General features: G+C 38.1%; 1 protein-coding gene across 1 annotated transcript in view; it reads left to right on the forward strand.

The window, feature by feature from the left end:
- The window catches only part of LOC126413465 (sodium leak channel NALCN), a 429,358-nt gene that overhangs the window by 198,399 nt on the left and 204,332 nt on the right, over positions 1-26,627 (forward strand). The window contains exon 11 of the mRNA XM_050083266.1: positions 8,365-8,532. Coding sequence (XP_049939223.1) covers positions 8,365-8,532 — 168 coding nt within the window. The remainder of the gene's footprint in view (positions 1-8,364; positions 8,533-26,627) is intronic.

Consider the following 26,627-nt stretch of genomic DNA (forward strand, 5'->3'; position numbering starts at 1 on the left):
GTGTGTGGCACCAAATTTCCATAGTGGTTAAAATTTCATGACACAGTTTTTCTCCACCCTTATACTCCTTCCACGTTTCTGCTTTCCCTTCTGAGCTTTTGATATTCATACAGGGCATTCTCTTTTCTCCAAAGGTCTCTTTAATTTTCCTGTAGGTGGCATCTATCATGTCCCCCTAGTGATATATGCTTCTACATCCTTACATTTGTCCTCTAGCCTTTCCTGCTTAGCTATTTTGCACTTCCTGTAGATCTCATTTATGAGATGTTTGTATTCCTTTTAGCCTGCTTCATTTACTTTGTTTTTATATTTTCTCATTTCTTGAATTAAATTCTTGTGTTGCCCAAGGATTTCTTCTAGTTCTTGTCTTTTTACCTACTTGATCCTCAGCTGCCTTCAGTTTCATCTCTCTAAACTGCCCATTATTCTTCTTCTGTATTTCTTTCTCCTGTTCCTCTCAATCATTCCCTAATGCACCCTCTGAAAATCTCTACTGCCGCTAGTTCTTTCAGTTTATCCAGGTCCTATCTCCTTAAATTCCTACCTTTTTGCAGTTTCTTCATTTTTAATCTACAGTTCATAACCAATAAATTGTGGTCAAAGTTCATAACTGACCCTGAAAATGTCTTACAATTTAAAACCTGGTTCCTAAATCACTGTCTTACCACTATATAATCAATCTGAAACCTTCCGGTGTCTCCAGGTCTCTTCCCTGTACACAACTTTCTTTCATGATTCTTAAACCAAGTGTTAGCTGTGATAAAGTTATGCTCTGTGCAAAATTCTGTCAGGTGGCTTCCCCTTTCATTCTTTACTCCCATCCATATTTTCCTTCTCTTCCTTTCCCTACCATCGAATTCCAATTACCCGTGACTATTAAATATTCATGTCTCTTAACTATCTGAATAATTTCTTTTATCTCATCATACATTTCTTCAAGCTCTTCATCATCTGTGGAGCTTGTTGTCATATAAACTTGTACTATTGTGGCAGGTGTGGGCTTCATGTCTTATCTTGGCTACAATAATGCATTCACTATGCTGTTCATAGTAGCTTATCCATGTTCCAATTTTTTTTATTCATTATTAGACCTACTCCTGAATTACTCCTATTTGATTTTTTATTTATAAGCCTGTATTCGTCTGACCTGAAGTCTTGCTCCTCCTGCCACCGAACTTCACTAAATCCAACTTTAGCCTATCCATTTCCCTTTTTAAATTTTGTAATCTACCTGCCCGATAAGGGATCTGACATTCCATGCTCCGATTCGTAGAACACCAGTTTTGTTTCTCCTCATAACGGCATCCTCCTCAGCAGTCCCTGCCCGGAAATCCAATTTGGTGGCCAATTGACCCACAGAGTATTTTACCCAAGAGGATGCCATCATCATTTAACCATACAGTAAAGCTTCAGGCCCTCGGGAAAAAATTTCAGCTGTAGTCTCCCCTTGCTTTCAGCCATTTGCAGTACCAGCACAGCAATGCTGTTTTGGTTTGTTACAAGGCCAGTTCAATCATCCAGACTGTTGCCCCCTGCATGTACTGAAAAGGCTGCTGCCCCTCTTCAACAAACAACATGTTTGTCTGGCCTCTCAATAGTTACCCTTCCATTGTGGTGCACCTACAGTATGTCTATCTGTATATCTCAGGCACATGACAAGCCTTGCCACCAATGGCAGGATCCATTGTTCATAAATGGGTGGGGGGGGGGGGGGGGGGGCAGCAGAAATAAGAGACCGAAAAACTCAATGTGTTGGAAGGCCTGGAAATTAACAAACATCTCCACAGTCCAGATTTAATATTAAATGACCAAACACAGTTCAGTATTTCCCCTTACTTCACTTAATCCTCACAGTTCTCCAATGCTTCCCACACTGTCAGTTCCTTACAATTCCTCCATTTTCCAGTATTTACTCATTTCATTGTGATTGCTTATGTACTCCACATATTTCAGTGTTACAGTTGTCAATTCTATTTCGTACTGTTCCTGTATCTCATTCCACATGTGATACCTCTTGAAGCTTTTCTTTAGTACTTTTGTCGAGTGATAATGTTATTTTATTGAGATTGTTTATCAAGTTTAGTCTTAATGTTCTTCCTGATTGCTCCCTTTACATTTATTTACTGTTCAACTTGTAACTTTTTAATTGTTTCACCACTACACTATCAATGATGACATTTACTCTGTGTTCTTGTCTCTCTCTAGAAGATAACATCTTTTCCTGGTTGTTTACAAATAATGCAACTACTTTGACAATGGTCAGTTAAAGTCTGATGGTGGCCTTGTAACCCAAAAGCTGGTTAATTAAATAAATTAAGCCGGTAGAACATGTGCCATATTGTGTTTTTATTAGTAACCATTCGTTTTACTTCTCATTACTCTTCTTGTACCCATCTAGACCTATTGGGGTTAGCTGAAATGAGATGGAAGGAGAGAACTGAGAAAAAGGCTACCGACTGCACTGGAGTGGAAGTGAGGAGAGAAGGAGAAATGGAGTCCGAATAGTATGGATTAAAAGAGGAAGTGAAGAGAATAAGTGATAGGATGATGAAGACCAAGATATCACTCAAGGGGATGACCATAGAGGTAATACAAGTGTATGGACCACAGGTGGGTTGCACTTCTGAGGAGAAGCAAGAATTTGAAGAGGAAATGCAGAAGCAGATGCGAAGGAAGAATATGATAGTAATGAGAGATTTAAATGTACACATTGGAAGAGAAAGACAAGGCTGTGAAAGTGTACTTGGACCAGAGGGTTGAGGCTGCCGAAATGAGGAAGGTGGAAGACTATTGGAGTTCTGTCAAAGGAATGGCTTGGTGGTTGGGAAATCTTGGTTCAGGGAAAGAGAGAGGCACAAGATTACCTGGTAAAGTCAAGACTCAAAGAGAAAGTTGATAGTTGACTACTTCCTGTATGATAGTGAGATGAATAGGAACATCATTGACATTAAGGTAATACCATCAGAGGTCTTGGATAGCTAGCACTGTTTGCTGATAATGAACCTGAGAGGGACTAAGGATTATAAAGGGACAGAAAACCAGGAAAGACGCATAAGGGTATGGAAGTTCAAGGAAGAAGAAAGCAGGCTACAGTACCTACAAGTAGTAAAGGAAAGCACCCCAAAGGATGAACCAAAAACAGTAGAAGAGGAGTGGGGTAGATTCAAGGGAACATTACTAAGTGCAGCGGAAGCAATATGTGGGACGACAAGCAACAAAAAGTGATGGAAAGAAACACCCTGGTGGAATGATAACACAAAGGATATAGTACAGAAGAAGAATAGAGGTATGGTTCCAGAAGAGAACAGTAGAGACAAGAGAAGAGTATCAGGCAAGCAAGAAAGAAGCAAAAAGAGTGCTAGCGGAGGAAAGAAGAAAGTGTATGGAACAGTGGACCAGTGTGATAGAGGAGGATAGTGAAGGTTCAAAAAAGGTGTTATTTGGGATGATTAAAAGTAAGAGGAAGAAAGGTACGACAGATTATGCTCGAATGGTGAACAAAAGTGGACAAGATGTAAAGAATAAGGAGGAACTCAAGAATATATGGAAGGAGTATTTTAAAGAACTCCTGAATCCAAATGGAGACCTGGATGAGGAGGAACAAGCCGAGGAGAAAAAAGAAGAGGAACAGCAAATAGAAAAAGACCTTACATGGGGAGAAGTGGTAGAGGCATTGGGCAATATGAAGGGAGGGAAGTCACCAGGTCTGGATGAGCTAAGTGTAGAGATGGTGAGGAGCAGCAGGAGAGGTGGGGATACAATGGCTATATCAAGTAATGAAAATTGTTTGGAGACAGAAGACGATCCCACAAGACTGGAAGAAGGGAATATTTGTGCTGATCTTTAAGGAGGGAAATAGAAAAGTGTGCAAGAACTATTGGGGGATAACATTGATGTGTCATTGTGCAAAGATTTTTGAGAAAATTTTGGAAGCATGAATTTTGGCAAAATTAGAAGGAAGAATGAGAGAAGAGCAACATGGCTTCAGAACAGGAAGGTCCACGGTGGATCTAATTTTTGCTGTAAGACAACTGCAGGAACAGCGCTATGAATATGGAGTAGATCTACTAATGACCTTCCTGGACATTGAAAAAGCGTATGATAGTGTACGTAGAAGCGAAGTGTGAAAAGCCTTGGAGAACAGACGAGTATCAAAACAGATTTCCATTGTTTGATTTTTTTTCCATTGTTTGAAAACAGATTATTTGGAGGATAAGTGAAATGTACCATGGAAATGTGAGCTGTGTGAAAATGGGAGGAGAGAGATCAGCTTGGATTGAACAGAGAAATGGCTTGAGGTAGGGAAGTGCACTTTCACCAACACTCTTCATTGTAGTAATGGATGATATAACGAGTACAGTTGTTGTTGTTGTGGTCTTCAGTTCTGAGACTGGTTTGATGCAGCTCTCCATGCTACTCTATCCTGTGCAAGCTTCTTCATCTCCCAGTACTTACTGCAGTCTACATCCTTCTGAATCTGCTTAGTGTATTCATCTCTAGGTCTTCCTCTATGATTTTTACCCTGCACACTGCCCGCATCTCGTGGTCGTGCGGTAGCGTTCTTGCTTCCCACGCCCGGGTTCCCGGGTTCGATTCCCGGCGGGGTCAGGGATTTTCTCTGCCTCGTGATGGCTGGGTGTTGTGTGCTGTCCTTAGGTTAGTTAGGTTTAAGTAGTTCTAAGTTCTAGGGGACTTATGACCACAGCAGTTGAGTCCCATAGTGCTCAGAGCCATTTACCCTGCACACTGCCCTCCAGTACTAAATTGGTGATCCCTTGATGCCTCAGAATGTGTCCTACCAACTGATCCCTTCTTCTAGTCAAATTGTGCGACAAACTCCTCTTCTCCCCAATTATATTCAATACCTCCTCATTAGTTATGTGATCTACCCATCTAATTTTCAGCATTCTTCTGTAGCACCACATTTCAAAAGCTTCTATTCTCTTCTTGTCCAAACTATTTATCGTCCACGTTTCACTTCCATACATGGCTACACTCCATACAAATACTTTCAGAAACGACTTCCTGACACTTAAATCTATACTCGATGTTAACAAATTTCTCTTCTTCAGAAACGCTTTCTTTGCCATTGCCAGTCTACATTTTATATCCTCTCTACTTCGACCATCATCAGTTATTTTGCTCCCCAAATAGCAAAACTCCTTTACTACTTTAAGTGTCTCATTTCCTAATCTAATTCCCTCAGCATCACCTCACTTAATTCGACTACATTCCATTATCCTCGTTTTGCTTTTGTTGATTTTCTTCTTATACCCTTCTTTCAAGACATTGTCCATTCCATTCAACTGCTCTTCCAAGTCCTTTGCTGTCTCTGACAGAATTACAGTGTCATTGGTGAACCTCAAAGGTTTTATTTCTTCTCCATGGATTTTAATACCTACTCCGAACTTTTCTTTTGTTTCCTTTACTGCTTGCTCAATATACAGATTGAATAGCATCAGGGAGAGGATACAACCCTGTCTCACTCCCTTCCCAACCACTGCTTCTCTTTCATGTCCCTCGACTGTTATAACTGCCATCTGCTTTCTGTACAAATTGTTAATAGCCTTTCGCTCCCTGTATTTTACCCCTGCCACCTTCAGAATTTGAAAGAGAGTATTCCAGTCAACATTGTCAAAAGCTTTCTCTAAGTCTACAAATGCTAGAAATGTAGGTTTTCCTTTCCTTAATCTTTCTTCTAAGATAAGTCATAGGGTCAGTATTGTCTCATGTGAGTACAGTAGCACAAGTAATTGGTGAAAGGAAGATGAAAGCTATGGTGTTTGCAGATGATCTCATGATTTGGGGAATAAGGAGAAGGAAGTACAAGAACAGTTGGACATATGGGAACAAACATACAAGAATATGGGATGAAATTTAGTATAAGTGAGATGATTATCACAACAAGAAAGAAGGAGAGAGGTACAACGGCAATAACAATTGGTGGGGAACGATTGAGGAGAGTGGAGAGTTTCAAGTACCTAGGAAGCCTGATACAGGAAGATGGAAAAAAAACGACAGGGAAATAACCGAGGGGTGGAGAAAAGCAGAAGCAATTTGGGAGAGTGTCAGAAGCCTGATGTGGAGTAAGGGTGTACTCCAAATCAGTAAAAAGTTTATATACCAGTCTTACTATGTCCCGATCCTGACATATGCATCAGAAACCTGGGTTATGAAAGTAAGAGAGAAAAGCAAAGTACAAGCTAGTGAGATGAAATTCTTGAGAAACAGTATTGGAGTGACAAACATAGACATATTAAGAAAAGAGAGGATCAGAGAGTTAATGAAGGTGGAACCACTGCAGGAGGAGATAGAGAAATCAAGGCTGAGATGGTATGGACATGTTAAGAGAATGGAGGAGAAGAGGATACCCAGGAGGATACACGAGATGAAACTGGAAGGAACCAGACCAAGAGGAAGACCGGAAGAGAGATGGCTGAAAGGAGTAGAGGAATGCATCCAGAAGAAAGGAGAAGACTGGACCAAGGTGAAGACGGATAGATGGTGGCAAGACAGAAGATGATGGAGAGGCCCATGTTCCATACAGACCCAGCCAGAGACTGGAAACTGTCCAAGATGATGATGATTATGACTCTTCTTGTACCCATCTTTTGTTTTTTAGTCTGCTCTATATCACCTCTAGACTGCACAATATACCAGTATATTATCTTTTACCTCCTACATTCCCTCCCTCTGATGCTTGTCCCCTACATCTTTGTTCCCCTCATCATCACAACAGGTGGATCTCTCCCATCCAAGGGTCTGAGTGACCTGCTGATCTTTGGTAATCTTCCCAAATGTAACCCTCTTACCTCCGTGATGAAGGAACAAATAGTTCCATAAGCTACAATTAGTCTGTTCTTTTTAAAATGTACCAAAAGTAGTGAAATTTTACCTGTTGAAGGTAAGTACTGACCAGCCATTCTGTCTCTCTGTCATTGTAAATACTAGGATAAAAACACTTATTCTTGTCATAATTATAAATATATTTTCAGTGTGAAACTGTTAAGTCCTTCTATTCCAGTGCTTGCAGAATAAATTATTAGAATGACCTACCTTCTTGCAATAACATGTTTTTTGTTGTATAAAACCATGAATATGTAGATACTCTACACTCTCTATATGAAAATCTTCAGCAAGGTGGCTAATCGGAGTACCTGAATTGAAAGAAAATGAAATTCATTGACCATTGTCGAATACTTTCGATTCACTACCAACTGCAGCTAGTTGCTAACACAAGAGTTAGTGCAAATAATATGTCAATAAAGATGATGATATCAAATCCAATTACACATAAGTCTAGTGTAGAGAAGCAACTTAAAGATTTGAAAACAAATAAATCATCGGGTCCGGATTGAATCCCAGTTCGATTTTACAAAGAGCACTCTACGGCGTTGGCTCCTTACCTAGCTTGCATTTATCGTGAATCTTTCACCCAGCACAAAGTCCCAGGTGGCTGGAGAAAAGCCCAGGTGGCACCATTATATAAGAAAGGTAAAAGAATGGGCCTGCAGAATCCTTGAACACATTCTCAGTCTGAATATAATAAACTTTCTTGAGGCTGAGCAGCTTATGTCCGTGAATCAGCATGGCTTTAGAAAGCATCGCTCATGTGAAACTCAGATTGCCATTTTCTCATGATATACTGAGAACTATGGATGAAGGGCAACAGGCAGATTCAGTATTTCTAGATTTCTGGAAAGAATTTGACACAGTGCCCCATTGCAGGCTGTTAATGAAGGTATGAGCATATGGAATAAGTTCACAGATATGTGTGTGGCTTGAAGACTTCCAAAGTAATAGGAGTGCCCCAGGGAAGTGTGATAGGACTGCTGTTGTTCTCTATATACATAAGTGATTTGGCAGACAGAATATGCAGCAATCTGCATTCGTTTGCTGATGATGCCATGTTGTATGATAATGCAGTGTTGTTTGCTATTTAATATTGATAGTGACCACAAAATGGTTAACATTGTTGATGTCAACCAGTTTTCATTGATTCAGCTATACCCAATTGCCACTGTGCTGAGAGTCTTCTTCGAGGGTGCTAATAGCAAATGCTGTAGCACATAAAGAAAGTTTATAACAACTGGATTTATTGATGCATTGCACAGTCCTGAAACTCTTTCTTCAAACTGGAATCTTTGGAATATGATGTTTGGATGGTAGTTGTTCCACAGCTGAAACGTCATCACCTGACCTATCCTTGTCTGCAAATATTTGTTTTGTTCAAGCTGTAATTTTGTAGAAGCAAGGCATACGGCAGGCTATAGGACTACTAACTGATCACTGCAATAGTGCAATTTATTTTTATTTGTTATCTGTTATCATCAGTCAGCTTTAATTGTTTTGTTTTCTTTACAGGTTGCTTTTACATTGTTTCTTGACTTGGAAACACTGTTTAAGATTTGGTGTCTTGGTTTGCGTGGATATTACAAACATTCCATTCATAAATTTGAGCTCCTGCTTGCCATTGGAACAACTCTTCATGTAATTCCAGCCCTCTATCTTTCTGGTCTGACATACTTCCAGGTATGTTGTTTTTTACTGAGTTTTATTATTTTGTGTACATGGTTAAAAGTTTATGAAGCATATTATCTGTAACTTGTTGACAGTTCCAGGAACAGAATAATATCCGTACAATGTTTTTTTTATCTAAGATCTGTACAATCCACATTTTGCTGAATAAGAATGTTTTTGCAGTTGCTGAAGTTAATTTCATGCAAGACCAGACTGTTGGCTCCTACTGAACAATCTCTTGCATAACACTATGGTTCAAGTCAATTGATGATGAAATATTAGTGACAGTTAATAGGTTAAATGCTGGATTACTTCAAAATTCAATTCCAGCATTTCTCTCTTTCAGTATACACTATCTGGTCAAAAGCATTATTAGTGGACAATAATATGGGGTGAGTCCATCCTTCATCTTTATGATGGTCTGAACTCTACTGGAGATATTTCCAGTCATGTGTTGAATGTCTGTGGTGGAATGGGAGTCAGGAAAGTTACTATCCACAAATCAATGCCTCACAGCTGCTGCTGTGTGACAGGGTGCATTGTCATGCTGATACAATCAATCATCATCGCCTTTACAGTACATAATGTTGTAAATACTTCCATGTTTATCATTTTCTTAAGTACAGGAGGATGACACACTCTAACCATAAAAAAACCTCTGTACCACAAAGCTGCTTCCTCCATACTTCACTGATGGCATTACACATGATGGGAGGTAACATTTTCAAGGCATTTGTCAAATGCAAATCTTTCCATCAGATTACCACAGGGCATATCATAATTCATCATTCCAAATCAGTTGTTTCCCATCATTCACTGTCAAGTGGCATCACTATTTACATCACCTCAACTATCAGTTAGCATTGACTATAGGAATGTGTGGCTTATGAGGAACTACTTGATCACTGTATCCCATTCTTCTTATCTTACTATACACATTGTGCTAGCTGGAGTGCTGTTAGCACTTTGGAACTCACAAGTGATTCCTTCCACTGATTTCATGCAATTTTTACAACCACCATCCACAATGCTTGACAGTCCCTGTCTCTCAGTACCTAAGGGCTGCCTGACCTTGGTTTGGGTGTAGCTTTTCCTTTGCATTCAGTCACACCACCAACAAGCACCTTGGGTGCCTTTAGAAGAGATGAAATTTCCCTAATGGATTTGGTACTCAGGTGACATCTGATGACTAGTCCATGTCTGAAGTCACTGAGCTCTCCTGTCTGACACATTCTGATGATATTGTACTTTACTGACAACACACAACTCCCTGCCTCCCTTCACTCTGGCAGGTCTGCCTCTTGTGACATCTAGTGGTCTGCTCCGTATTATATAGTTATGTCTGGATACTTTTGGTCAGAATGGACATGTTTAACAAGACAATAAATGGAATTCCAGTAACCTGAATCACTTCTTATAAGAGGCATTGTTAGACTAACTGTATCCATGCAAAACTTAAGCTAGCTACTTTCAACAGGATAAGAGACAAGCTGATTACAAACTCAAACTTTATCTTAACACTTTGCCGTCCAAACAACTTGTACAAATTTATTTGCTTGGCACAGGCAGCACTAATTCAGATTATTTGGCTTGTCACCAGCTGTTCTTGACATTATCAGGAGATTATAAATTGTTAAGTTTTACTAATCTCATCCTTAGTTCTCAACCCTGTTCCCCTATTTTCATGAAATTTTGAAGATATACATACATAAATAAATACAAAATTTGTTTGTTTCATATATTTGTTTATTTGCATTGTCTTTGGTAGTTAGTATTTCTCTTTCATGTGATATGCAGCAAAACAGTCTCCAAGATGTAACACAACTCCACAAGACTTGCACATTAAGTTTGTTGTTCTTCTTCTTTTGTTTTTGGAGCATACATGGCAGTTTCTTCATTTTCATTTATTCGTTTCGAATATAAGTATTAGGTGGTGTTGCTTTACTTGACCGGGAATTCTGTCAAATGGATCTATGTAGTGGCAACCTCCAAGTTTTCCTCAAAAGCAAGTACATGGTCTTTTATTCTCATATCAGATACTTTCAATAAAAATATCATGAAATTGGAGACTCTTGGGTTATGTATTGAAATACTAATATGTATGGAATGCCTTAAATAGTGCACAATTAAAGAGGTACATGCAAACCTTTTTTGACCAGTTTATAGTTTTTCTGTATACAGGGTAATAACTCTAATACTGGTCTGCCCGATCCACTCCTTTCATGAATTTGTTGTAGTCTAATACACTTTCAGGTTTTTTTATTGTGTAATTGGTTTTTCTGTATTTTCTTTGAGTGTCAGTAAAAGTGACATTATGTATTGTAGAGATCATTCGTATCATTTTAATTTTCAGAGCTCTCCATACCTGTGTGAGTACTTCACCTTTCCGTTGATGACAAGCTTCAAACACGTTGACTTTTGAGCAATTTAATTTTTTCAGAAATCCTCTATTTTGCCATATCATTCCACAAACTCGAATTCTCTTTTCAAGTAACTGCTCTGCAAGTTTTACATTGTTATAATAATTATCCATGTAGAGGTGATGCCACTTTCCATAAGAAGGTATCAATAGTTCCATTACTGTTTTTGATAAAGGCTGCCCAGCACTGGAATATATCCTGAATGAGGAAATGTATCCTGTACTCGAATCACACAGCAATCAAATGAGTATGCCATGTTTGGTAACTTTCGACGGTTTGTAAACTTTACAATTTAACCGTTCATGTCACAGTATCATTCCTTCATCAATTGAGTGTTTTGACTTAGATTAAAAGTTTCTTTGAAGTTTTTGGAAAAATAATCAGTTACGAATTGCACATTGAAAAGCCAGTCGGCATTATCTTGTTTATTGTTGAAAAAATGTAAAAATGATAATATTTGTCAGAATCAGTTGCAAGACATCATTTTGCGATATATCGATGTGTCTATCAACAGATTTGTTGACTAATAATCATCGATCCTTGCTTTTTTTACAATTCCCATAAGGATAGCAAGCCCAAACCATTTTCTAAGTTCGGGTTCCATAATGTCAACAAACTTGGCATTTTTTTTATCCAGTTTCCTTCTGTTGCAATTTTGACTGTAGTACTTGTTGGTTTCATTGCTAATATATTCAAATATATCATTCCCAATATAGAATTATATATTGGGAATGACATATATATATATAAAAGAGGGAAACATTCCACGTGGTAAAAATATATCTAAAAACACAGATGATGTGCCTTACCGAACGAAAGTGCTGGCAGGTCGATAGACACACAAACATACACATGAAATTCAAGCTTTTGCAACAAACTGTTGCCTCATCAGGAAAGAGGGAAGGAGAGGAAAAGACGAAAGGATGTGGGTTTTAAGGGAGAGGGTAAGGAGTCATTCCAATCCCAGGAGCGGAAAGACTTACCTTAGGGGGAAAAAAGGGGTATACTCTCGCACACACACACATACATACATCCGCACATACACGGACACAAGCAGACAAACATATATATATCCTTGACACTCTGTGTACCTTTGGGAAATATGTTTGAACCCAGAGATCCACCAAATTTATTTTTAGTCCTCGGTAAACCAAAATCTGACCACTGCACACTGTTTTCTTCATCTGATTCTTCTGAATCAGTTGGCAACTGTAGCGTTTGCTGAATTCTTCTTGGACATATTTCACTATTTTCCGACAATTCAGCTTCACTTTCATTTTTTGATATCCAGTGTCTTCTTCCCAATCAGCCAAGTCATCTGGAACCTCAGAAAAGACGTCCACGCATTCATTGCAAATAATCGTATTGTCTCTTTTCTCTACCATGATGAAAGGGCACAAGTACTTATAAAAACAAAAAACTGGTTGGCGTGCATAATTTATTGTTACCTACACAAAACACCAACAGAATGCAAAAGATACTAAAGTGCTGTCATCAGCCACTAAGCAGTACTATGCTCACAACACCATTGTGGTGTCGCTAGCCATTGACCGCTACTTCACACACAGCATCGCTGTGGTGTCGCCGGCCACTGAGCAATACTATGTATGCGACACCACTGTGGTGTCACCAGCCACTGAGTGATACTATGCACACAACATCACTGTGGTGTTGCCAGCCATTGACCGCTATTTTGCGCACGACACCACTGTGCTGTCGCCGGCCGTTGACTGCTGTTTCGTGCACTACACCACTGTGGTGTCACCGGACGGCTTAGTGTTAATAGACAACACTTGAAACACAACATGACAAAACTTAAAACATAACATAATAGACTTTAAAAATCATGGAAACTGGCTGTTTTGGAAATGCCTTAGATATTAGAGTGGCAGTCCTTTCAGTGTTGTTTCCAGCAGTTACATACTACAATCCATTCTCAGTCACAAATGATGGCAGAATATTAACACCAATTTGACTTGTGCAGTAAGAGCTGTATCATAGACATTACCAGTTAAATGACTACTTTTATTGTCCATTATCAACCCTCAGTATCTCTGTAGCATCACAGAAGGAGTGAAGTAAATGTGGGATGCGTCCAACAATGCTAAATATATCAAGTCTGCAGGTGGAAAGCTTGAGTTTGATTGAAATCAAGACAAAATGCTTGAAGCTAGAACACACTGTTGTCAAAAAACTTGATAACTCTTGGTTTGGTGATAGGACTTCTAAACACACAGAAAACCAGGCCTAATCTCAGAACTGGTTAAACAACCACATAATTTGTATGTGGGTATACCCACATGCAGGGATTGCATGTTGAAAGGCAACAACCAAGTTGTGGCCAAAGCCCACTACACCATCCATTTAAAAGCTTACAGTGCAACATAATTTGTGGGATTTAAGTAGCTGTTTCATCGCTTTTGCCATTCAGAGTCCTCTTGTGATAGTCAATAATTTCTTACAGTTTACTACTTTAAATTCTTTTCTTTCTCCTTTCTCAGTTGCTCATTCAACTACATTATTTCTTTCAGTCATAGTAGTAGAATACACAGAATACCAGTAACTCCCCCTTCCCATCCTCACCACAGATTCTGTAAAGTTGAATTCAGACATATAAAATGTCATACTTCCTCAATTATGTGTTGTACAGTGATATAATTTTGCCGGTACATTCAGTGCTATATGAAGATACTGCTTCCAAAATGAATTGCAAAAAAATTATTAGTATAGAAGTAATAAATTAAAATTTCATACCTGATGCTGAAGTTTTACTGCATGAACAGCAGAAATTCAATAAGTGATAAACTCTTTTTCCTGTCATTATTCTGTGGGAGCATCAGAGAAAAAAGTTTTGATAAAGTTCTTGAATTTTCCTGTTTTACTTCACAGTATTTGTAGGGACTATGCAGGGGAAACAAACTTGAATACAGTATTACAAAAAATGAAGTAAATGAATGTCAGATGACAGATACGATACTTCAAGAAGAACCTGACAGAGCTCAGAAAGACTTACATCAAAACAAGTTACCAAGAGTAGGTGACATTCCCTCAGAATTATTAAGATCTTTGGGAAGCCAGTCATGATGAAATTATTTTACTTTGTATACAATATATATCAGACAAGCGAAATACCCACAGACATCAAGAATGATGTTATAATTCATATTCCAAAGAAGGCAAGTGCTGTTAGCTGTATCACCCAATCATCAGTTTAATAAGTCATGGTTGCAAAATACTTACATAAATTATTTACAGAAGAATGGAAAAACTAACAGAAGCTGGCCTATTGTAAGGGGTACCAGAGAAATGCAGGGATATGCAAGGCCATACTGACCCTACAACTTATTTTATAAGTTAAACTGAACAAAAGCAAGCCTGTGTTTAAAGCATTTGTATTTTTAGAAGAATCTATTGATTTTGATTGGAATACACTATTTAAAATTATAAATGGATAAAATACAGGGAGCAAAAAGTTATCTACGACTTGTACAGGAACGAGTACTGCAGTTAAAAGATCCAGACCAAAGGGATTGAAAGGGAAACAGTAGCTGAAAAGGGAGTGAGACAGGGCTGTGGCCTACCTCTGAAGTTATTTAATCTGCACTATGAGCAAGCAGTAAAGGAAATGAAGGGAAATTTGGAAAGGGAATTAAAATTAAGGGAGAAGAAATAACAATTTTGAGGTTTGTCAGTGAAATGATAATCACAGAAATACACATAAACTTCAAAGTCCGATGGTCACTTTATTAAAGCTTTTATTCAGATTATCAGTTTTGGCAAACTATATTGCCATCTTTGAATCTTAAGCACTACACTTCAAAGAATTTCCTCCACTTGTACAATAATTTATGTCACATAATAGACAGACAGTCCAAGAAGACGCATTGCATAGTATATTGGCACATCGAAAGGAAAACAATCATTGTATAAAATATCGTACATAGTGCACTAGCTCATGCTAGCCTAAAAACTACATAGACATGAGTCAGTATGCAGTTTTTAGGCATACACACTCTTGTCTATGCAGTTTTTAAGCTAGCATGAGCATGTGTAATTGGTGCACTGTGTTTGATATTTTGTATAATGACTGTTTTACGTATGCTATGGTGTGCACGTTTTTGGAATGTTTATTTATTATGTCAAACAAATTATTGTACACGTGAATGAGATTCTTTGAAGTGTAGTGCATAAGATCTGAAGAGAGCAACATAATTTACCAAAACTGGTAATCTAAATAAATGCTGCTCTAAAGTGATCATGGGATTTTGAAATTTTCTATCCCTACTTCTATTTTCATATCAATCTAAATTGCCCCCAGAGTGGAGAAATGGTAATTTTCTCCTTAACTTGGGAGAGACATTGAATGGAATGGAAAATATCTTGTAAAGATATTAGAAGATGAACATTAACAAAAGTAAATCAAGGGTAATGGAATGTAGTTGAATTAAATTTGCTTATGCTGGTATATTTAGAATAGGAAATGAGACACTAAAAATAGTCAGTAAGTTTGGGGCATTTGGGCAGCAAAATAATTGACAATGGCCAAAGTAGAAAGGATATAAACTGCAGACTGACAGCAACAAAAAAACATTTCTGGAAAGAAATATGTGTCAACACTTAATATAAATTTAAGCATTAGGAAGTCTTTTCTGAAGGTATTTGTAAGACAGTGAAATGTGACCAATAATCAGTTCAGACAAGAAGAAAATAGAAGCTTTCAAAATGTGGTTCTACAGAAGAATATTGAAAATTAGATGGGAAGATCAAATAACTAATGAAGATATACTGAATCAAATTGGGGGTAAAAGGAATGTATGATACAACTTGACTAAAATAAGGGATTGGTTGATAGGACACATCCTGAGGCATGAAGGAATTGTCAATTTGGTTTTGAAAAGAGAAAGGTGGGGGAGGGGGGGGGGGGGGGGGGAGATATTAAGGGTAACCAGGTGGCAGTGCAGCACTGACCAGCGAGGTCTAGCAACCACTGGCGAGCCAGAATGAACAAGACACTCTTTGCCTGCATTTGGCACAGTGGTTGACAATGCACTATGTTGACAGAATTGGGGCAAACATCTTGCAATCTTTCTCGGACAATTTTACGAAAACTATTCATTTAAAAAATTGATTGCCTCCAAGCTCAAAAAATGGATTCAATTGCAATCGCAAGCATGCAAGAATGAAATATTGATTAAATACCTGATATCTTTTAACCCATTTGAGTTGTTGAAACAAAAGTTTGGCAAATGACAGCACACAAATAGGAGAGTATTTTACCATGTGGTTAACATATGGAACTTTCTTATCTACATTGATATAGCAGAAATTATAGTTTTTATTTAATTTTTTCCAATCTGGTACTGTAATTTTTTTAAAGTTAATGATAACTATCAAAAATGGAATTTGCTAGTACGAAAATAACCTGAAATTTATTCTCTTCTCTTACTCCAGAATGACACAATGAGTTTTTCCATATGTATTGACCTCCCTGGTTACTTATTTCTTGTTTAATAAGACACACTGTTTCAATATTCTGTCTCAGTAGTTATTGCAATTTATACTATGTTTTGGCAAAAGAAGCAAAATTTAACCTGTCAGCAAGGAGAAATTATTTATTTATTCATGTCAGAAGTACCAGGACACAGACTGTGCTGATTTAAAAATATACATATTTGTATACAAGAATAATTCAAAGACATATAAACATAATAAAATGAACACATAGGGAAAAAGAGTAAGAAATCAATATTTACATAATATACACAATAGTAAGAAATCAATATCAAAGGAAGGAGAAATGCAACCGTTACTCATTATTGATAATACTTCTTCAAATGAGAAATGGTTAACAGTTCCGACAAAAGCAAATCAAAAATTCTGTTGTAGTTTTGGCTACAGATTGTAACCCCATCATATTTTTAATTGTGAATGACTGTGATGGAAACTTATCACAGAGTTTTCCCTGTTCTTCAGCTGAGAAATATGAGAATAATTTGCAGCAAATTTGTACCATATTTTTGTTCCTGTCCCCTTTCAGAGTGAAGTGATGAACTTCTTCACCATAATTATCATCTAATGTGTTAAGATATGTATATTCTGTCTATAATCGGTTTAACATTAATGAATAGTCCAAGCAGCTCATAAAGTAGTGACTCATGTTTTTTGTAACATAGTTATCCACAGATAAACAGGTATAAGATTTGTTATTTATTTATTTCATAGATCCAGGTACTGAGTAAATGGCAAGGATATGTAATGTGTCAAGCTGTACATATTTCAGGTATAACTCACATAAATACTATAAAAGATACAATGCAAATAAGGGGTCAAATAATATATACATATACCCAGTTAACAGAATATTGTGGTACACTAAGGCAGGATCAGATATAAGCTAATTTACATAAATACAATAAAAGATACAATGTAGATAAGATATCAAGTGGAGAATATAAACCCAATTAGGAGAATACTGTGTTACACTTAGGAAGCCTCTGTAATATACAGAGGAAGCAAAAGTAAGCTAAATAATACAGTAAATACATGCATGAATATAGAAAGGCAACGGCCTTGCCACAGTGGATACATCGGTTCCCGTGAGATCACCAAAGTTAAGTGCTGTTGGGCGTGGCCGGCACTTGGATGGATGACGATCCAGCCGCCATGTGCTGTTGCCATTTTTTGGGGTGCACCCAGCCTCGCGATACCAATTGAGGAGCTACTCGACTGAATAGCAGTGGCTTCAGTCAAGAATACCATCATAATCACCAGGAGGGCAGTGTGCTGACCCCACGCCCCTCCTATCCGCATCCTCCTCTGAGGATGACACAGCGGACGGATGGTCCCAGTAGGCCACTCATGGCCTGAAGACGGAGTGCTTTTTTTATGAATATATAAAACCAAATTATTATATATCTGTGGTAATCAGATTAAAAGTATTTGTAAAACAATTATAAATTTAGTGGTGGTATTCTTTTTCTGCCACAAATTCATCAACCGCATAAAAAGATTTCTCTGTTAGGTACTTTATCAGGATTTGTTTGATTATCGGTAATTGTTTACGTAGACTTTTGATATGTGGTGGGAGTGCATTAAACAGCTTAATACTGGATAATAAGCTCCTTTTTGTACCAGATTTAGATTTTTCGATTCAATGTGTAGACTGTTTTTATCTCTGGTGTTCTAGTTATGATATTCACTGTTGTCTTCTATAGAGAAAAGTTTTTACAGATGTAGGTCAACAAGGAAAAATGAATATTGTGAGCAGGCGGTAAGGGCCCCCATCTTTCGAAACAAGTTCCTGCAAGAACATCTGTGATGGATACCACTCATTATTCTGATATCTGCCCTTCTTCTTCTTCTTCTTCTTCCCCCCTCCCCCCCCCCTTTCATCTTCCCCCCCTCCCCACCTCCCCCCTGCCCCTCTCTCCCTCTCCCCCTCTCCCCACCGCACCCCCCACCCCCCACCCCTACCCCAAGAGGCTGGTTCCACCAGAATATAACATCATAAGACCTTATTGAATGAAAGTAGACAAAGTAGGAAGCCTTAATGGTATCCACTTTGGTCACTGAAGCAATAATTCATAGTATATATATTGCTGAACTAAGTCTTTTATAGAGCTGAAGGATGTGGGGAGACCAGTTACGTTTGCTGTCAATGCACCCAGGAATTTCCTACCCTCAAATTTTTGTATTGGTTGATCTTGCGAGCTAACATCCCATGGATGTTGAGGCTCACATGCGGTTTCTCTTTCTCAAAAAGTCTTGGCTCAAACTCGTCTAGGGGTTGAACAACACGTGTCGCATTACACGCCCTAAATTAGACACTTGTGACCCTTTGGTTAAGTCGTCTGGCTGATGGCAAGTTTGCAAAATACAAAGTTAACATAACATATAATAACAGTAATAATAATATCGAGAACTAAATTAATGACCCATAAATGACGTAGGCCACACAGTTGTGACTTAGTTAAAATAATGTTTATCCATAAAGCAAACTAATAGTGAAAATGTTCGTATTTAGAGTTACTTTTACACTTGAGCGCATATCTATTTGATACAGTTCAATCTTCCACAATCTCATCATGAAACACAAGTACAATACTCCGCCTCCTTAACCACACTAAAAGTTAGAGTTCACACCAGGCGCACGGCTGCTCGCAGCTCAGAGACTAAGTCCCGCGATACCATACAACACAAAACTTTCTAAGTCATTTCACTTCCTAGCTACCTAAAGACCGACTGTCTGCTTTTGCATCTCTTTCAGCACTGTCCCTCTGCCTGTCCCCTGCCACATTTCCCATGCGCCGAATATCCTCGCTCAACTAACTAGGACAGTGCCCTTTTCTGAAGCCATCCATCTGATTGGTTATAGGTTATTCTACATTATTTTACATTTTAACATATTTAAATAATCAAAGATTGACCACTTTCATGTTTTAAATAAAGTAATAATATCCATTACATAATAAACGATAAATTCTTTTACACAAAACCGATACAATTTCTTTATTAAGTTTGAATGCCACAGCCAGTAGCCTTGCACCAATGTGCTTTCTGATAAATAAATAAATGAATAAAGAACAAAAGTAACTATTATGCACTAAACTTTATAACAAATATTCTATTACCTAGTGATTCAAAAAGGTGTCATGCTGTCATCATTCAATGTGTTTTGTGTGGAGGAAATGATGATCTGATGCTTAACTGTAAATACTGATAATTTAAATTTACTATATCTTTTAAACAAATTAAGTTACACAGTTGATATTTACAACTTTTGTCATTTTAAGCTGGCCGCGGTGGTCTAGCGGTTCTAGGCACTCAGTTCGGAACCGCACGACTGCTACGGTCGCAGGTTCGAATCCTGCCTCGGGCATGGATGTGTGTGATGTCCTTAGGTTAGTTAGGTTTAAGTAGTTCTAAGTTCTAGGGGACTGATGACCACAGATGTTAAGTCCCATAGTGCTCAGAGCCATTTGAACCATTTTGTCATTTTAATGACACGCTTCTATATGAGATGTAAATCGTTAAGATCGACCAAAGCATTCAGATTTCAGCATTCAGGTCTTTGTTACAAAACTTGTTAATGTCACATTAACACTAAATGCTAAACTGTTATAGATATGATCAGTATTCAAGTTTTATTGGGGTCACCATGAAAATTTATGGAGGATGGCAGATTAAAATTAATGCGGCTTGATTCCTGTATTACTACAGAATTAAATAGTTTTCATAAATGGTTCCCTTTGTGGCCAATCTTAAGTCCACCATATTTAATGCCTCTACGTCTCCTTGCCACATGAAACCTTCTACTTGGTTTCCCTATGATGTAGGTTCTACATCTACATCTACATCCCTACTCCGCAAGCCACCTGACAGTGTGTGGCGGAGGGTCTGCTCGCTCCCACAGTACGACACTTAGGCCTCAATAGACAATAGATGCCCCATCTCATGGTGAATCTGCATCCTTTGTGGCAAGCGGTCCTGGATGACAGGATTTTTGTTTCACAATTTCTGTAGGCTGACTCTTTTGGCCATACACTTAAATGAGAGTGAAACACTAGTTAACTATTACACCTCCACTTCATAATATGTTGGCGTGCCATATATGTTATGAAGAAAGTTATAAGACACAAATTCATAATACAATAACATTAGTATCCTAAGTGCCAGATCAATAGTGTAATTATTTGTAGTGGTGTTGATACAGCATGCTTTAAATTTAAATTAAACTTATATCTAACATAAATTATGCATTGTGGCACATTAATTAAATGCCAAATAAAACTATACAATTATCAAAATCGACTGCCTATTGAAATACCACAGAAATATCAGCACCACTGCGCTCACCTTCACAGAACCTTTTCGTCACAACGAAGTCCCCAGCGGCACTCCACAGATTCAGAGCTGAGTACCCTGCCGAAATTCTGTTTGGCTCTGCATTCCATCACTAATATTTTGCGGGAACAAATCTGTTGAAATTTGAATCAGGTGTAGATACCAGAAAACAAACACTTTCCGAAACCACCCAGGATCTACAATGATCACTTCCCCTAGTGGAATCAATACAAACATATGTAAACTACACAGTAAACAATCGATGTACATCATTTGCAAGGTGCTTGTAAATTCTTCAATGATTCTGACACATTATTCAAGTCCCACTAGAGACATGCATCTCATGATGGATTCCCAATCAACTTCATCGGCAAATTAATATTCTCTTTTAATTTAAATAATTCCCATTAGACTCAAAACTAACAACAAAAATGAACAAATCTCACCCTTCGTTTAATTCTGTGCAGTGAAGCTGCATACACAAATCATTACTCCGTACAACAATAAATTATTTCCCCCAAAGTATTCTCAGATAAGTAGATAAACATACATCTGTCTTCCTATGTAAGCATTATTAATTTTCATTTTCCAAATTTCTCCGACCTCCATGCACCCCAATTGGCGTGACTATAACTTGTAATTTGGAAATTACAACTAACATAAAAACATCCAAAAACTTTTGTGTAACACATTCATACACATAAATAAATCCCTTATATACCCCCAAAAACCTAATTTATATGCATACTGTGCACTGATTTTTGACTTGGTACCGTTCACCAAGTAATTGAGTTCTCTGACCTCGTCACACCCAAATGTGCATCTAAACTATCTCTTTATAATTGCACAGACCCTGTGCCCAAAAAAAAGTTCTTATGTGACTAAATGACCAACAAGCTATAATAAATCCTGAAATAAAACATTGCAAATTACCCCTCCAAATAATTTTATAATCTAAACACAGATAACTTATTTCGTGACCTACTTTCCCGTTCTCAATGTACAGTCTCAATTCTGTCACATTTCTTAATCCTAGAAGTTTTCCTGAAACAGGGTATTTGAGTCGGTAGGCATTAGGGTGCAGACATTTTGCCACTACAAATGCCCCATACTACGGCTCAGACAACTTTTTTATTTCTCCATTCAGTTCACTGGACTTTTCTTTCGTTTGTACTAGGATTTTGTCTCCTATTTTTTATTTAATTGGTTTGTACCACCTATCATGCCGTTTCTTCCTTTCCGCTGCCAGCTGCTCCATACGGGATTTTACCGCCTGCTCCCTCTCAGCAGCTGACTCAGACAGGCGCTGCGGGAACTCCACAATTTCTGTTAATAGAAATTTCGGTTTGATTCCTGTCTTCACCTCCAAGGGTGAATATCCAGTTGCATTACTTTTCATGCTGTTTAGAACGACCTCAAATGAACGTGCATATTCCACCCACTTTGAGTGTTTATCACTCGCTTAAGTCCGACACAGTCATCCAACTTCTCGCATATAGTGCTAGCAAGAGTTACTTGCCAGGTGGTACACGGATATTTTAATATGTTTTATATCCTGGTCCTTCATAAATTTGTTCCAAATGTTTGATGTAAACTGAGATCCATTGTCAGATAACAACCTTTCTGGTTTGATTACATTTTTAAAGAAATCCTTTTCTAACTTGGCTATTAGTGTCTCACTGTTAGCTTTCCATATCGGATAAAGTTTAATGAATTTTGAAAAGAGGTCCACAACAACAAATATGTACTTCATACTGCCACGTCTTGTGGACAGTAGGCCAAAATTGTCAACCACCAGTAACTCTCCTACCTTGGTCGGTATTATGCTTTGCATTTCCACTTGTTGGGCTGTAGTGCAATATTTTACTCACTGACATCAATCACAGGCAGCCAGCTGTGCGAGTACTCATCTGGGGAGGTTGTTAATGTGGATGTATTGCTCTATAAGTTCTGTGCACTTCTGGGCCTCGTAATGACAGTGACTTACATGGACATAATCTATCATCTGTTCCACATGTTTGCCTGGGAAGCACAGTCTGCAGTGATCCGTTTTCTCGTCTCTTCTGCAAAACAGCACACACTTGTGGATCTTGAAATAGTGGGGTATTTTTTTCATAGCCCTTGCTGTCAAAATTTATTTTGATGTTCTACAGGTCAGTGTCATCATTTCGTGCTCTCCACATATCCCTGCAGACCGCATGAATTTCCTTTTCCCCCAGTGCTCATCTCCTGTACAGCAGCTGAAATTCATTCTTCATCTCCTTCCCGTCATTGTCTTCCTCTCCAATGGGCAGCCTTGATAGAGCATCAGCAGTACAATTCTCAGTCCCTTTAATATAGTATATCTGGTAACTAAATTGCTGCAGGAACATTGGCCAGTGCATCAAACGGTTGTTTAGTATTCTACAGTCTTGCAGAAAGCTAAGGGCCTTATGATCAGATAGCACTGTCACCTCTCTACCTTCCAAATACATACGGAACTTTTTGAATCCATACACGATTGCAAGGAGCTCCTTCTCTGATACGCTGTATCCATGTTCGTGTTTGTTGAGTATGCGACTGGTGAAAGCCACACTCCGATGTTCTATCTTCCCGTTGATTTGTTTTTCTTGGAAGATTTCGCTGCCTATCCCATAATCTGAACTGTCCGACGACAAACAGTACGGAAGTGTCATGTCGGGATAATAGAGCATCTTGCTCGCACACAATTTATCCTTTATGTTCTGAAATCCCTTTTCACATTCCTCCATCCATTTCCATGATGCGTTTTTCTTTAATAATTTACATAAATTTGGGTTATTCATTCCTCCATCCCCCAAGAATTTTCAATAAAACCCGCATAATCCGAGGTATGATTTTAATTGCTTTCTGTTGGTTGGCCTTTTACAATCCATGATTGATTTTAGTTTCATGATACTCAGTAAAATTCCCACAGATGTAAGAGTGTGTCATAGAAACTGAATTTCTGCTTGGACAAAATCACACGTGGCAATCTTTAACATCATTCCTCCTTGTCTTAAGGCCACAAGCATTTCCTCCTGCCATTTACAGTGTTCATACCAGGATTCTGTTGCTATTAAAATGTCGTCCACATAGGTCACCAACTTGCTCATTAAGCATTCTCCTAAGACATGGCTTAGCACTCTCACAAATACTGCCACTGAAATCGTGAGGCCAAACAGTACAACCTTAAACTGGTAGCTTCATCCTTCGAATAAAAAAGCTGTGTAATGTCTGCTTTCTTCTGCCAATGGGACTTGCCAAAATCTTGAGGTGAAGTCAACACTAGACATCAATTTTATGTCCCTGAAGTTTTGCAGCACTTCCTCCATATTACCAGGCTGGTTGAGTTCTCTCACGATTACCTTATTTATCTTACACGCATCTAACATGATTCTAACCGATTGGTCTTTTTTCTTTACAATTACAATGGGATTACAATAATCGGTCCTACACTGCTCTATAATATTCCATTCTAGCATTTGCCTTAACCTGGCGCTGATGGCTTCCCCAATCAGCAATAGGAATTACATAAGGCTTGCACTTAATTGGCTCGTGCAGCTTCACTTTTATGGAGTATTCGAAGTCTGCTACTTTACCTGGACGATGAGAAAATATGTCCTCATAACGGCACAACAATTCACATAACTCCTTTTTCTCTACCTCCAATTTACCCTCGACTGCTTTTACCGTTTCCTTTATCTTGTCATACATATTGTTCTCTTCATCCCAACCCTGTGTAATTCTGGTATGTGCAATCTGGTTGTCCCCCGTCAAAAGATTCTTAAATTTTACTTTCCTTTTTTTCACCCTCAATTTCAAAATCCAAGCACCTTCCCACACAGTGAAGCGAAGTTTTATATTTACATAAGAAATCTGTTCCCATCACCACATCTTTTACAAGTCCATTCACTACACTACTATACTAAATGACATGCCTCGCACTTGAATTCCAAAAGGACTTCTTGCCTTATAAACTTACTTAAACCGCCAACTGCCGTTTTAATTTTTACACTATTTACAGGTAGTAAAACTAATTTCTTATTCTTTATCCTATTTACAAAACCTTCTGACACTGCTGACACATTACTACCAGAATCAAGCAGTGCATCTACTTTCTCGTCGTGTACTTCAAGGCTGAACATTAATCATTTCTTTTTGCTCTAAACACGGTTCTCTCAATAAATCATTCTCTATGTCTCCTCCCTTCTCTTCCATCTCTAGAGTACACATATCCTGTTCGATCCACCCCTCAATTTCATATTCCTTCCAAAATAATTCATTAAATGCTTCTTTCGCCCCAATTTCATTTTTTCTCCGTTTTAGACCTCTTGCTATCTTAAACTTCTCTCAAGTCCACAAATGAGGCATAACGATTGTAATGTTCTACCATACCATCGCCAATCAATTACAGTAAAATCACATTCCTCTGTAAGATACCATTCTGTCCAAATATCACTTTCTATATTAGAATCAAACTCACTGTATTCTCCCTTAAAATAATTATCACCGTTAGTAGCTACAACATCATTATCATGAAATAAAGCATTACCTTTTACTTCCATGTAATTACAAAGACCTTCACACACAGCACTTTCAACAGCCGCTGATACATCATTCAACTCCCTACATAGAACCTCATTTACCTCTGTCGTCAAATCATCCATATAAGAGCTGTTCATAGTTTCACATAAATTGTAGCTACAGCATCATGCAATTTCAGAATCAACAGTACCATTAAATTCCAGTGTGTTTTGATTTAAACCTGAGCATAAAACCTTTTTCTCTCCTACACGCTCCTGCACCACATTAATTTCAGATCACACGTCAAATTCAGGTCCACATTCATTCTCAAACAAACATTCAAGATCAACAGATCCATCCAGAATTTCAGTTTCACCTCCACTAATAGAAAGACACACACAGATTTCTTCCTCTGAAGTATCAATACCATTAGCTGCAACTTTCGTAACTTCTGCACATAAAACATCATTACTACCGTCCTTCAAGATTAGTTCACCAATATCTGCCGATACACACACAAATTCATCAACAGCTGATGAGACTAGTGCTATGCTGCCCTTATTAACCTCCTTACCATCTTTCACTATCATAATATCAACTGAATCACCACCTTCATCACCATAATCATTACTGCTGGTTAGTACCTCTTTAGAATTTTCTATACCATCTAACTCCACCAAATTCAGCTCCACCTCAGCCTCCTTTTGACACATAGAATCTTTCATTGTATTAACATTCACACACTCTTTCATCTCACATTCATAAAACAAATCATTTAGCCCTAAATCGTCATCATTGGCTTTATCTTTCATTATCTTAGGATTGTGCCTTTTACGTACGATCTGATTTGAAAATTTACCTATTTGATTCTCATCTCTTACTAATTTCATTTCAATTTATGATGCCTTTCTGCTGATTTATTAACACCTATCACATTTCTGTTTACTCATGTCCTATTCATCGCTGGTTTATTTTGCCATCTCCAGACCTGAGATTTGATGAAACTTAGTTTCCCGATCTCCCATTACGCCGGTTCATTTCGCCAGGTGCTGGTCACTCAAATCTATGTTCTTGGTGTCTGTCCCTGTCACAAAAGTATCCGTTCCATTAACCCTACGAAATTTATCATTGGATGTATTCCTGTTACTGTTTCCCTTATCAAAAATGCTATTCGTGTTGTGTTGATAACTTCCCAGATGTCTTTCATAGTAATCACTCGGACCGTAGTCACGATTTCCAGTCTGAAAACTATTTGTCCGCTTACTTGGTGGTTTAAATTTCAATGCCCATTCTAATTTTTCTAGAAAGTCCAAAAATTTG

The sequence above is a fragment of the Schistocerca serialis genome, chromosome 1 (assembly GCF_023864345.2).
Source record: "Schistocerca serialis cubense isolate TAMUIC-IGC-003099 chromosome 1, iqSchSeri2.2, whole genome shotgun sequence".
Taxonomy (NCBI): Eukaryota; Metazoa; Arthropoda; class Insecta; order Orthoptera; family Acrididae; genus Schistocerca; species Schistocerca serialis.